The sequence below is a fragment of the Blennius ocellaris genome (genome assembly GCF_963422515.1).
Source record: "Blennius ocellaris genome assembly, chromosome: 24".
Lineage (NCBI taxonomy): Eukaryota > Metazoa > Chordata > Actinopteri > Blenniiformes > Blenniidae > Blennius > Blennius ocellaris.
In genome coordinates this window covers 6,918,133-6,931,857 of record NC_137673.1, presented here as the reverse complement: position 1 = coordinate 6,931,857, position 13,725 = coordinate 6,918,133, and the positions used below count along the sequence as shown (strand labels likewise).

Below are 13,725 nucleotides of genomic sequence, written 5' to 3'. Positions count from 1 at the left end.
GCATGCGTCATCATGTTACGTCATTAAATATGCCACTTCACTAAATATGCTATCTGCTAATCATGCTATGCTCGACATGCTACATGCTGCATTTGCTAAATCCACTCTTTCCTATGAGCTTAGCAAAAATGACACGCGCGGGTTTTCGGCAGGTTCTTTACGTGACCTTTTCCCGACAGGCGATGGAGGATTCGGAGGCGTGTTCGCTGCCGGGTGGTCTGGCCAGCGTCAAGAGGCAGTTTGAGAACCAGGAGTTCTCGTCGTCGTCGTCGTCGTCCCACTCCACCGTTACTCAGGTGCACTTCCAGCAGAGATCGGTCCAGGTGAGGCGACGCGCTAACGGGTTCTTGGAAATAATCGAGCATGACATATAATACCCAGTCTTTTTCCGTGTTAATGCTAAACTAACCTAAAAATCTCCCGGAAGAGTACTTTGCCCCTGATTTTCAGGAGATCTTTACTGTAGCTTTGCATTCAAATTGATATATGTGTATTCTTCTATAATGTGTATTGTGTCTGACCGATGAGTGCTATTTCCCTCACAGACAGAAGCATCAGTCGTATATCTTTTTTTCTGATGGAATAAAGAATCTCTTACGAATATATTGGTCCATTTTTAAAGGTACTTGTTCACTTTGCTTGGCATTACCAGGCGGCCAAACGAAAAGGCACTGAAAGAGAAAGTGCTGGGGTCCATTCTGCTGAGTGACTGAAATCCTTGTGAAGCGTGTCTTCAGAGGAACTGAGGGTTCGGGTGAGGCTCGGCCAAAGAGCTGGAGCAGTTCGAATCAACGAGGGCACCTTGAACTTTCCAGTCGCTCGCTGCTGCGTGAGCAAAATGTCAGAACGTGTTAGCGTTAGCTCAATACGGGAGGCAGAGGGGAGCGACCGGAGGTCAGTCCAGGCTTCTCCCCACATCTGCTCGTTCAGGCGGGAGAGTTTTTCATCCTTTAAAGAGGTTTATACACCGACGAGTCCTTTTTTTCCCCACATTATAATCGTAACATCTCTTTCTACGGCCTCAAAGTTCTCAAGCCATCTGTTCGCAGTCACTTCTTTGGAGGCAGGCAGACGAAGAGCACATGTACTGATGTAGCTTCCTGTTCTTTGAACAAGACACATTCTCTCTGGTTCTTAAGGAACAAAAAAAAATCCCGAACTAAATTAATGCATTTGCTATAAAACCAAGGATAAGGCCTCTGCAACCACACAGTTTCCTGTTTACACACATACTCTTTATATATGTTTGAAAAAGGGATTTTTTTTTAGCACATTAAATAAATCAAATTCCTGCCAATATTTACTGTTTTCATGTTGTGTTTGACAGGAGATGTCGAGCTCCTCGGAGGTGACGGTAAGAAGCAGTGCCAGGGAGATCGCCCCCGCCACAGCGCTCGCTCGACAGCAGGTACCAGCGACTGGCGTCATGCTAACGTCTTGCTACAATTTCATTCCACTGAAAACAGTTAGTGAAGAATGCTAACGTGTTTTTCCACAGATGATCCACGATCAAAGTGTCCACCATGAAAACATGGCCGCAACTTATGGGAACCATTTCAATGAAACAGGTGATTTATATTGTTTGTTTTTGTTTTTTTTTCATCAATGTGTGCGTGTGTCCTGTATGTCAATGATCAAATAAAGGATGAGCTCTGAAAATGAGCATCCACGATTTTTCTATTAAGTGCAGAGCAGCAAATCTAATCAGAGGAAAGTCGGGAAGGTAAAATATTGGAAGGTAGAAATTGGGCAATCAGTGCTGCACAATTCGGGAAAATGAAAACTACTCAGGTTTAATAATGAAGTGATTTATTTCTTGTTCTGATCCCCCTGGGCTCTCGCTCGCTGTGAACCACTTAATGAGGCGGCCTTCTTCTCGTGTCTCGTTCAGTTATGCTGGTCGGAGGAGAGGATCTGCCAAAGGTTTCCACACAGGCTCTGAAGCAGCAGCATGAAAAAAGCATTGAGGAAGCCGCACCTGCCAAGGAAATTAAGGTAATGTTGTGTGTTTATCTGAATACATGCTTTTTTTTTTTCATATGAGGTGCTCGTAGGATAATGAGGCGACATCATGAAGTCATCAAAAAATAAATTGTGCTGGAGTAGATTGAATGGGGTAAAAGACATTGTGTCTTTATGAAATGAGGACTTTCTCTGCTTTCTGAGGTAAAATGGATATTCCAGTCTATTCAGATTATGTTTGTGGATTTGGATTGTCTTTTTTTGAAGGGTTTTTTTTCTCACTGTGATTGAAATGACCCCTACCCTGTAGGTCGATGTGGATTTTGATCAGTTTCAATGGGCACCAGTTACACAGTCCTCCAAAAAGTCTGCTACCAAAAGCTCTTCCTCTACCGTGAAGACTGTCACTTCCTCCTCGGCAGCGTATGAGTCAGCTGATCAGTTCCCGCCGCCGCCATCCAATCCGCTGCAGGTATCCCAAGAAATGTCAGAGTACAACGTCTCTTCGCAGTCTCAAGATTCCCAGGTTAAAACAACCAAGGAGCACTACTTCAAACACAAAAGTATGGCCGAGCTGAAGCGCCTCTACAAGCATATTCACCCAGAGGTGCGCAAGAACCTGGAGGCAGACTTCCTGAGTCAACTCACTGAAGCAGAGAAGGCAGAGTTACAAGGTCAGGAAGTCGTGGGTGACGTCCAGCAAGCGTGCTACTTGTTCGAGAATGACGGGAATGGCTCCAGTCGGTGTTCCAGCCCCGACAGGGAGTCCCTGGAATGGGAGGAGATCCTGAAGGGGGAAGTGCAGTCCATGCGATGGATGTTTGAGAACAAGCCTCTGGACACCATTAGAGACGACACCCCAGACGAGGTGCAGAACATCGCACAGCAGGAGATAATCGCCGGCAAGGACGTCCGGTACACAGCCTGGATGTTTGAGACGCAGCCCATGGATGCTCTGGGGACGGAGACTAATGGCGCCACTGAGGAATCCCAGAAAGACTCGGATCTCGCGAGAGGCGACGTCCGAACAGCTACTTGGCTTTTTGAAACCCAACCTCTGGACTACCTCAACAAGATCTACCAAGAAGACGAACAGGAGACAGACGCCACGGCGAAAGACATTACAGGCGGTGACGTCAAGACTGCCAGGTACCTGTTTGAGACCCAGCACCTGGATTCCCTGGGAAGGATGGAAACCATTGAGGAGAGCCACTTCCTGAACTTGAAGTCTGAGCTGGAGGAGATCAAAGGCGACGTGAAGACGACTACTCGCATGTTTGAGACACAGCCTATGTGCGTCATCAGGGGGGATTCAGGGGAGATGCTGGAAATAACCACCATCCGAAGGGAGGAGACCGAGAAAGGAGATGTGAAGACGTCCCGCTGGATGTTTGAAACTCAGCCTCTGGATATGATCAGCAAAGATCCATCCAAAGTCAAGCTCATATGTGGCATTTCCATGGAGGACAACGTTCAGGTTGGCGTGAACAAAGGCAGGTGGATTTTTGAGACCAAGACTCTCGATACCATCAATGACGAGGAGTGGGAAAGTTCCCGGAAGCAAAAGGAGGAAATAATTGGAGCTGACGTGAGGAGGCACTGCTTCGTTTTTGAGACCCAGCCCATGGACACTCTGAAAGACAACACCAACGCTCGACCTCTGCCCTGCGAGGAAATCATGGGCGGCGACGTTCAGTCCACCAGACATCTGTTTGAAACCGTACCCATGGAAAATCTGAAAGAGCTGCTGGAAGTGGGTAAACTCCAGAAAATGGTTGCGTCCGAGGAAGAAAAAGGTGACGTGAGGCATCAGAAGTGGGTCTTCGAAAGCCAACCACTGGGGAATATAGGAGAGGAGAAGAAGGAGTTCACAAGGACTGTGAACATCCAAGCCCTCGACAAAGGAGATGTGACCAACTACAAGGAAAGGTTTGAAAGCATGGATTTAAGCAAATGTGAGGGGGCTCAGAAAATTCAAGTCGAAGGTGTCATGAGCGGATCCGTCAAGTCAAACAGAGTTCTTTTCGAATCCACGCCCATGTACGCGATGCAGGACAGCTCCGGTCATTACCACGAGGTGAGGACCGTGAGGCGGGAGGAGATAGTTAAAGGGGACGTGCGCAGCTGCAGGTGGATGTTTGAAACTCGTCCGATTGATGAGTTTGACGAGAGCATCAACAAGTTCCAGATAATTAAAGGCATTTCAAAACAGGAGATTGAGTCAGGAGATGTTAAAACTGCCAAGTGGTTGTTTGAAACTCAAGCACTCGATGCCATTAAATTTTTCAGCAACTGTGAAGAGGAAGAAAATAAAACAAAAGAGGATATTGAAATAGAGAAAGGCGACGTGAAGACGTGTCGGTGGCTGTTTGAGACGCAACCAATGGATGTTCTGTACGAAAAGGTGGAAAAATCTGAGACCGACGTCAAAGAGGTGCACAAAGGCGATGTGAAAACGTGCACATGGCTCTTCGAGACGCAGACGCTTGACAACATCCGAGATCATTCAGAGTCAGAAACTATTCTGAAAACCTGCACCGTGAAGCAGGAGGACGTTCAAGGAAAAGATGTGCGATTGGCCCGTTTCCTCTTTGAAACCGAGAACTTGGAGAACATTGTGGGCGAGGATGGAGGCTCCTTCAGGAGGGTCACGGAAATCGACATCCAGTCAGGCGACGTCTCCAGGATGAAGTACATCTTTGAGAATCGCTCCTCTGACATCATGAGCTCCACATCTGAGGAAACGATGCAGCGGCTGAAGACGCAGCAGGCCGAGGACATCCAGCGGGGAAACGTGCTCAACTGCACCTGGATGTTCGAGACCCAGCCGATCGATGCAATCTGCGATGATGAAACTGACAAGGAAATCCACACAGTGACCGATGTCCAAGGAGGTGATGTTAACAAAGGCCGCTTCATTTTTGAAACTTTCTCTCTTGATAAAATCAAAGAGGAATCCACTCAAACCGACATCACCAAAATCACCAGCATCTTCAGAGACGCAGGTGAGAAAGGAGATGTAAAGAATTATACAATGATGTTTGAAACTCAGCCGCTGTATGCCATTTGTGATAAGGAGGGACATTACCATGAAGTGACTACGGTTACTAAAGAAGAAATTTTGAAAGGAGACGTGGTGGGGGCCCGATGGCTCTTCGAGACAAAGCCTCTGGATTCAATCAGAGACTCGGAGGAAGTCTACGTGATTAAAGCGGTGACGGAGGAAGGCGTCAACAAAGGAGATGTGAGCTCTGCCAGGTGGAGGTTTGAAACCCAGCCTCTGGATGAAATCGCAGAAGAGATGAAAGTGAGGTCAAAAACAGTTGCGGATATCCAAGGCGGAGACGTGAAGATGAACAAGCAGCGGTTTGAAACTGACGAGACATCTCAAAAGTACATCAGGACTGTCAGCGTGAGTGAAATCCAAAAGGGAGATGTCAGGTCTGCCACATGGATGTTCGAAACGCGCACCATGGATGAGATCCACGGCGCCGGTGCAGAGTATGATGGCATGGAGAAAGTGACAAAGGAGGAAGTGATGAAAGGGGACGTCAAGCAATCCGTCTGGCTGTTTGAAAAAGAGCCTCTCGACAAGATTAAGGACACTGATGACACAGAGCTCGTCGTGACAAAGGAAGAAATCCCACAGGCAGACGTGAAGACAACTACCTGGCTGTTTGAAACCACTCCATTCAATCAGTTCAATGAGAGCAGTATGGAAAAAACTGAGATAATTGGTAAAAGCATCAAGGAGACCCTGGAGGAGCTTTACAGTCAGAAAATGGTGGACTCACAGGGTATTCTCATCGAGACGGATGAGATTGGTGACATCCGCATGGCTAAATATAAACTCCTTAACCAGGAGGCCCCTCAAATCCAGAGGCAAGAGGTCATTCGTGGAGACCTGAGCAACATCATGATGAACCTCCTCAACCGTAGTGAAGTCACCGAAAGAGGAATAACTATCGATGCGGAGGAACATGGCAATATCAACAGCACAGTGAAGCAGCTGTTCAACCAGGAAAAGGGAATTGGTCTTGAGAAAGAGGAAATTATCCGCGGTGATATTCAAGAAGCAATGAACAACCTGCTTAAGAGTGAAGGCTCCTCCAAACGTGGCATTCTGATTCAAGAGGACGAGAAAGGAGATGTGAGGATGACTATATATTCACTATTGAATAAGGGCGAGGAAGCGAGCACCGACAGAGAGGACATTGTCTATGGGAACGTCAACAAAACTCTGCATCGTCTTCTGTCCAACTCGGGGAGCGAAGACTCCAAGAAGATCAAGATCGGCGACAGCGAACGGGGTAATGTCAGCTTCTACTCCACGTGCATCGAGTCTGGAGCTCTGGATTACCTGAAGCAGCTTCGGTATGGATCTGACCAGGAAATAGAGGATAAAACTGTGGAAAAAGAATGCATAATCGGCGGTGACGTTGAAGAGACCAAAATCCTTCTGCGGAGGAATCAGCAGCAGATCGGTCGCACAGTGGCAGAGGACGATATCCTGCCTGGGGATGTTCTCAGCAGCGTTAAAGTCTTCATGACAGAACCGAATGTCATCTATAAGAATCTGCAGAAAGAAGACATTGTGAAAGGGGACCTTGGTGCGGCCCTTGATTCTCTGACCCAAGCCATCAATCAGAAGGTGGTAGTCGAGAAAGAGGAGGTGGTAAAAGGAGACATACCCACAACTCTGAAGTCGTTGGAAGAAGCCCAGCATCAGGCCAAAGACATGGAAAAGCCAGAAATCGTCAAGGGTGACATCAGAAGTGCTCTGGAGTCGCTGGAGAAATCTGTCTCCATGAAAACGGAGGTAACTGTTGAGGATTTAGTTTCAGGCGATATCAAAGGCACCCTGAAGTCTCTGGAGGAGGCGAAGCAGGTTGTGAAGGAGGTGGAGAAAGAGGAAATCGTCAAAGGGGACATTCACACCGCCATGCTGAATTTACACGAGGCGTCGAGTGAGAAGAAAGTTTACCAGCACCAAGTGAGCGAGCAAGGGGATGTAAGAGGCACCATTCAGCTCCTGCTGGAGCCGACGACCTCGCCGAAAACACGGCGCCGGGGAAGCATTGAGGGAGACGTGAAGACGTCCATAAAATCCCTCTATGAAGGGCAGGAGGCAACGCAGGTGGAAAAGGAGGAGGTTGTTCGAGGCGACGTTCAGGGGACGATAAAGTGTCTGATGGAGAGGAAACAGTACTCAAACGCAAAGCGTATGCATCCTTCCAAGAAAGCGAAAGCAGCCATAAAAAATCCATCAAGCTTGAAGCCAGCGGAGCATGAATGTAAGAGTGAGAGTGCAGCAGGCAGTTCGGCCCCCGCTGTGAAAAACCTCTCTCATAGCCAAAGCAAATCACTGAAAACGCAGGTAATAACCCAAGAGGTTCACTCTGCTACAGTAGCCAACATAGACAATCCCACCAGGGCCTCTCATCAGAAGAACACCCAAGAGCCGAAGCAAAATCCGCCACCGCCCCAGAAACCCCAAACTCTGCAGCTGATTAAGACACACAATCCACAAAAGACGGGGGACGATCAAATAGAGAGGAAAGTGGCTGATATGAATGTGATGAAAGAGGTGCAGAAAACATCCCAGACGAGTATTTCAAGTAAGCAAACCTGCGAAACCAAGACAATCAGACAGGTGCACACGACAGTGACGGAGAAAAGCACGATGCGTCAGCAGAATGTGCTGGAGCGAACGTCTCGGAAGCAGGAGGAGGGCAAGGTCAAAAGTGTGAAGGCTGATCGCTGTGACCTCGAAACCAGAGGGAAAGGCGTCATGAAAATGAAGAAGGTCAAGCCGGAGATTCACTTCCCTCCACCCCCTTCTTCCCCACCCCCACCCTCAGAGTCGGACCTCTCTCTTCCTCCGCCGCCGTCCCCGGTGGCCGACAACCCGGTGTCCTCCACCTCCTGTGCTTCCATCATGAGGCAGGACAGCGACCTTCCTCCTCCTCCGCCGCCTCCTCCGCCTCCTGTGGAATGCGCCAAGTCTGAGGCGGAGTTTTTCCCACCTCCTCCACCTCCGCAAGATTTTCTCCCTCCGCCCCCGTCGCAGCAAGAGCTCAACGCCATGCCGCTGCCTCCCCCCACAAAGCTGGGGAAGCCTATCGGGAGGCCATTGTTCAAAGTGCCAAAGCAACCAGAACCACCGAAACAGCCCGTGCAGGTTAAACCTAAGTGGCAGAAAAAGCAGCCAACTCCCCCTCCTCCCCCTCCTCCACCCCCTCCACCTGCGATGGTGCAGAAGGAAAGTGTTAAAATCCAGGAGGTGAAAGAGGAAAAAGTTCAACAGACAACAGCGGCATTGCAAACAAACGTACAGAAAATCCCGGCGGTACAGCCGGTGGAAAATCCAAGCCCAAAGCCACCTAAAAAAGTGTTTGCCCCACCCATCAAACTGCCCCCACCTCCTGAACCTGTACCGGCGCCAAAAGCAAAAACACCTGCTCGCAAATTTAAAACCCCTCTCATGCTGGCCGAGGAGCGCTACCGTCTGCAAAAGCAGGAGAAAGACGAAATAGACAGGAGCAGAGTTACAACTCCCACCACTCCACCCGTTAGTGTGCAGACGACTGACGCCACCCTTCAGGTCTCTGCAGCTGAAACCTCAGAGAAAGAAGAAAGAACCAAAGTCACGACGGAGGCAACAAAGATGAAGCGTGAAGAAGTGAAAAGTGTTTCTAAAGAGGTAGCCTCTGCACAAGAGAGCCCCAAGAAAACACCCTCCCAGATGCCTTTCACCAAGCCAACCATCTCAGTTGTGAAGAAGAAATTAGCTTCTGGTGGTTCAGATAAAATGCAAATTTCAAAAGAATCATCAACAGAAATAATCAAAAAGGTTCAAGTTCCACCCACGAATAAATCAGACTCTGTTTCTCAGTTGCATCGTGAATCTTCAGATAAAGAAGTCAAGTCAAGTTCCAGCATGGTCACAACTTCTTTCACTGAGCAGCAGCAGTTTATTAAGAAATCCGTCACTGCCACGCAGAGTTCTGTCCACGGAAACCTTCAAAGTCAGGTAGCGGTCACATCAAAAGACGATGACATGAAGAATATTAATGCCCCTTTGACAAAAGAGGGCAAAACCAGCCCATCCCAACCCACTAGAATTCCAAAAGTAACGCCCAGTTTCAAGGTGAAAACCTTCAAGATGCCGGTGGAGAAGAAAGAAGAGAAAAGTGAAAAAGTTTCACAGCAGCAGCAACAGAAAAGTGGCGCAATAGCAGATCAAGGGGGGAACCAACAGATGTCAGCGAGAACAGAGATGAAAAAAGAAATTACAGTGAAAGAGAAGAAAACTGAGGTCACTCCGCCTGCAGAGGTCAACGCCAAGGCGGTGACAAATGAAGAGGCAAAGCCGGCGGTCAAAGTAACATCTACGGGAACCAATCAAGGACGGGGCCGCATATCCGTCAGTCAGCAGAGCGCGAGGACGGAGCATTTTCAAGAGGTGATCCTGAGCGAGAGCGTGGTGCAAAAACAGCAAGAGGCTGTTCACGTGCACTCACAGCAAACCAAGTTACAAGCTACAAACGCCAACAGAATGCAGACCAAGGCAGGGGTGTCAAAAAGCGAGTCCAAGGAACGGCAACGAGTTGAAGCTCGACCCCAGGAGGTTACAGATGTGGGGAAATGCAGCATTATGCAGAAGCTGCTGTCTGAGATCAAAGAGCTGGAGGCCACGCCCAGCAAGGTCGACTTCAACGCCATGAGGACGGTGATCGGCGACGTGCCAGAGTGGGTGATGGGCTCAGCCGAGAGGAAGAATCTAACAGAAATCGCTAAACAACAAAGCAAGAAAAAACTGAAAGAGTTGATGATCTATGTGAAGAATATTGTTCAAGCCAAACTCACATTTCTGGAAAAGACCTTGATCGTGGTGGAAAAGGAGGGTAAAGAAGAGCCACCAGCGCCACCAGCACCACCAGCCCCGCCGGCTCCACAAGCGCCACCAGTTCCCCCAAAACCTGAGAAAAAAATCATCAGCGGGACGAAGATTTCAAAGATCAGCATCGGCTCGAACAAAAGTGAGAAGAAAGTTGTGGAGCAAAAGAAGCGGCAGCCGGAGCGGAGTGACAATGTGGATCCGCGGATTTCTTCCCCCTTAGCGAGCATCCGCACGCCGTCGCCAACATTCATCAGCATCGAGTCCCGGAAGGTGGACCCCCCCCTCAGGGTGACTCCCTCTCCTCCGCCCTACAAGTTGGTGGGGACGCCGCCGCCGCCGCCTCCTCGCAGGACGTACACGCCCACCTTCAGCCGGGCCACGCCCTCGCCCACTCTCAGCCGCTCCGAGAAGCTGGTGAAGCTGCGCGACACCCCCTCCATGCTCGCTCGCGTCACCCCCCCGCCTCCCACGCCGGAGAAGCTGGAGAGAGAGCGGAGTCTGTCGACAAGCGAGGAGGTGGCGGAAATGGTGGATTCCATGACGACGGTACGAGACAAGAAGTCCTTCTTCGAGGAGGCTCAGAAGGCCGAGGTCAACAAGATGTACCTGCGGAAAGATCCCATCGACATCCCCGAGCGCCTGGGGCCCGATACCGAGGAGACGGCGGAGGGCGTGGCCGTCGACCTCCAGAAGGAAGACCTCCCCAGAATCGATTTAACAAAACTTGTGAACAGATTCGAATCCCCGACACTGAAGCGTTACGCCAGAAAGGACCCGATCCTGATCGCCGAGCGGCTGGGCAGCGACACGGAGGACCCGGAGGCGGAGGCGGACGCGCCGAGAGGCGAGGAAGTCCCCACGCTCAACGTCAGGGCGATAAAGGACGTGTTCGAGACGGGCGAGCTCGGGTCCCGCGCCGCCCGGGAGCTCCGGGAGCAAATGGAAAGAAGGGAGTCGGAGGCGGCGCACTACGAGCCGCCGGGTCACTCCGCCACCACGTCGGTCACCGAGCACTTCTGCACCGTCGACGACTCCGGCAACGTGACGACGGAGACGAGGAGCGAGGTGCACTCTGGGAGCGCCGCCGCCACCGGCCGCGGAAACCCGCCGTCCTACGCCGACGTGGTGCGGGGCGCGGTGCCCACGGTGGCGGTGCCCCCCGAGGCGTCCACCGAGGAGCTGCTGAGGAACTTCCAGCAGTCCTGGGCCGAGAGCCAGGGCGTCTTCCACAACCTGGGCTTCAGCGTCGCCGAGCAGAGGACCTCGCAGATCGTGACCCGGCAGCAGCAGACCGTCGTGACGGGTAAAGCCGGCAGACGGTGGCGTGTTTGAGCAGTTTGGGATTTTTGAAGACGTCGGCTGCATCGAGTGGAAAGACTCTAACCTCCAAACTCACCTGGTTTATTTGGTCTGAAAACGAAGGTGCTACTAAAAACCTTTTAACTTTACACTTGTGTTTGAGCATGCTGCTGGTGTGCGACGCCCCGAGCACTGAGGCAAACCGAGTTCACCGATATTCCTCATGCTTGAGTGTGTGACGGCGTTCGCTCTGCCTCAAAACACCTTTTACTGACGGAAATTCTCCCATTTTGTTTTTGCTGGTTTTTTTTCTTTTTCTACACTTTCATTCAAATTCAAATTCATTTTTGTTTCCACACTTATCCTTGATTCTCACTCAGTGTAGTTAATCCATAACACAGTTGACTTATAATGATGCACTTTTGCACATTTAGCTCATAAATATATATTTATAAAGATCTATAACACATTCAAACACAGTGAATTGACTTCGTCTGAAAACATTTCTCCAAATATGAGGTAGAAAAGGGTTCATTTTATATTCTGGCCAGTAAAACACAAACATTATGATTATAGCAATACGACTGGTAATGCAACTAAAACAGCTTAAAGCACTCGGAAAGTTTAATCGGTAAAAGATGTCCTACTGGATCAAGTAAATCCACAAAACATGGCTGTAAAAGCTACAGAGATGAAAATGTCATAATATTAACCTTTTGAAATATACTTCTTAAGCAACATGTATAAATGTTCACGACAGCCACTATTAATTAAAAAAAAAAAGCAATAAATAATGTAAAATAATTTGGACTTTGCTTTATGTTTTTTTATTTGTTTTGTCTGCTTTTATGTAACTTTTGTGTTTTCAAGGTTCTCATTGGTGCCGACATGTCCGACATAAACTTTTCAGTAATTCATCCAAGCTTCATGAATAAAATACGAGTCAATTCATTTGATCCATTTTCAGCTCCAGATGAATTTTGCATTTTGCATTCTTCTCGTAATAAAGCAGCAGAATGTTTGCGTTTGTCTTCCTAATTTTGTTGAGCATTAACATGCACGTCAGGAGTCGTCGTTAATCCACTTGTTGTCGACGTTCTCATGGGGAAATGATAAATTCCTCTTGAGTTACTGAGATTTTTTTTGTTGTTTTTTTTTGTGCTTCTCTTCCCAGAAAATTCGAGTTCCCGAGTCCGATCTGTGCAGGATGTGTCGGAAGCGGGTCTACCCCATGGAGTTGCTGATCGCAGACAAACAGAACTTCCATAAAGGCTGCTTCCGCTGTGAACACTGCAGAGGCACGCTAAGGTGAGGACGCACTGCCGGGGCGACGCGTCCTCCACGCCGCCGCCGTCCTAACTGTGCTCGTCTCGTTTGTGCGAACAGTCTTGGAAACTACGCCTCTCTCCATGGACGGATGTACTGCAAACCGCACTACAAGCAACTCTTCAAGGCCAAAGGAAACTACGACGAGGGATTCGGACAAAAACCCCACAAAGAGCTTTGGAACAACCGGAACCAGCAGACTTCAGACGTCAGGTCGCCGACTCCCGAGAGGAGGGTCGAGAAGGAAAACAAAGAAATGAGAAAGTCCAGCAAGATTTCAGTGGTGTGGCCTCCGCAGGACGACTCCCCCAAGAAAGCCTTCACCCTGGAGGAGGAGCTGAGGGTGGTGAAGCCGCCGTGGCCGCCGAAGGAAAGTCCGGAGGAAAATCCAAACCGACCGGAAGAGGCGGCGGAACGACACGGAGGCGAGGAGGGGAAGACGAGCGAGGAGGCGGCTGAGGAGGTTTCGCCAGAGGAAGAGACGGAGCGGATTGAAGGGAGCGACGAGGGGAGGGAGGAGGTTGAAGTGAACGACGTGGAGGTGGAGAGGTTGGAGGAGGAAGAAGAGACGGAGGAGGTGACGGTGACGCTGATCGACGAGGACACGGCGACACTGAACGTCAACAACAACAACAACAACAACAACAACAACAACGACGACAACGACAGTCAGACCTTGTTGGATTCATCGGAGGCTCCCGATTCGCCCCCGGACGACGTCTGCAGCGAGCCGCCCTGGAGGTCAAGCGAAGTACTGCAGCTCGCCGAGAGGGATGACGCTTTCGTTCCGTCCGTTGCCAAAAGCTCCGACTCCGCCGACTGCTACGCGGCGTTCTTCACCGGCGCCGAGCCGAGCGCCTCCGGCCTCCTCCAGGACATATTCGCCGACCTCAGCGTCAACACCACACAGCCGGACGCGGAAGGCGAGGCGCCGCGGGCGCTGGACGACCTCCTGGACTTCGGGATTTGGGCGGCGGACGATGGCCTGACGGTGGAGGAGCAGATCAAGCGAAACAGACACTACGACGACGACGACGACGACGACGACGACTTTTGAATCCGGCCAATCTTCACCACCCGCGATAATTCCCCCCGCTGCGTCCATGGAGAGACGAACTGAATCCTGCTCTGTTCTTCTATATCTCAGCTTTGTTTGATGATCGGCTGCACCTGGCGTGCAGGGAAATCTCCTATGTTAGCTGTAGCAACTCCTTCTGTCTCCCTCTTTACTCTGT

General features: G+C 50.0%; 1 protein-coding gene across 5 annotated transcripts in view; it reads left to right on the top strand.

Annotated features, from left to right (window-relative positions):
* The window catches only part of xirp2a (xin actin binding repeat containing 2a), a 29,907-nt gene extending 17,216 nt beyond the window's left edge, over positions 1–12,691 (top strand). For all 5 annotated transcript variants that reach the window (XM_080519787.1, XM_080519788.1, XM_080519791.1 and 2 more), the window contains 7 exons: positions 180–323; positions 1,328–1,408; positions 1,499–1,568; positions 1,892–1,995; positions 2,273–11,168; positions 12,339–12,472; positions 12,551–12,691. In XM_080519787.1, coding sequence (XP_080375913.1) covers positions 180–323; positions 1,328–1,408; positions 1,499–1,568; positions 1,892–1,995; positions 2,273–11,168; positions 12,339–12,433 — 9,390 coding nt within the window. In that variant the 3' untranslated portion in view covers positions 12,434–12,472; positions 12,551–12,691. The remainder of the gene's footprint in view (positions 1–179; positions 324–1,327; positions 1,409–1,498; positions 1,569–1,891; positions 1,996–2,272; positions 11,169–12,338; positions 12,473–12,550) is intronic.
* The last annotated feature ends 1,034 nt before the right edge of the window (positions 12,692–13,725 follow it).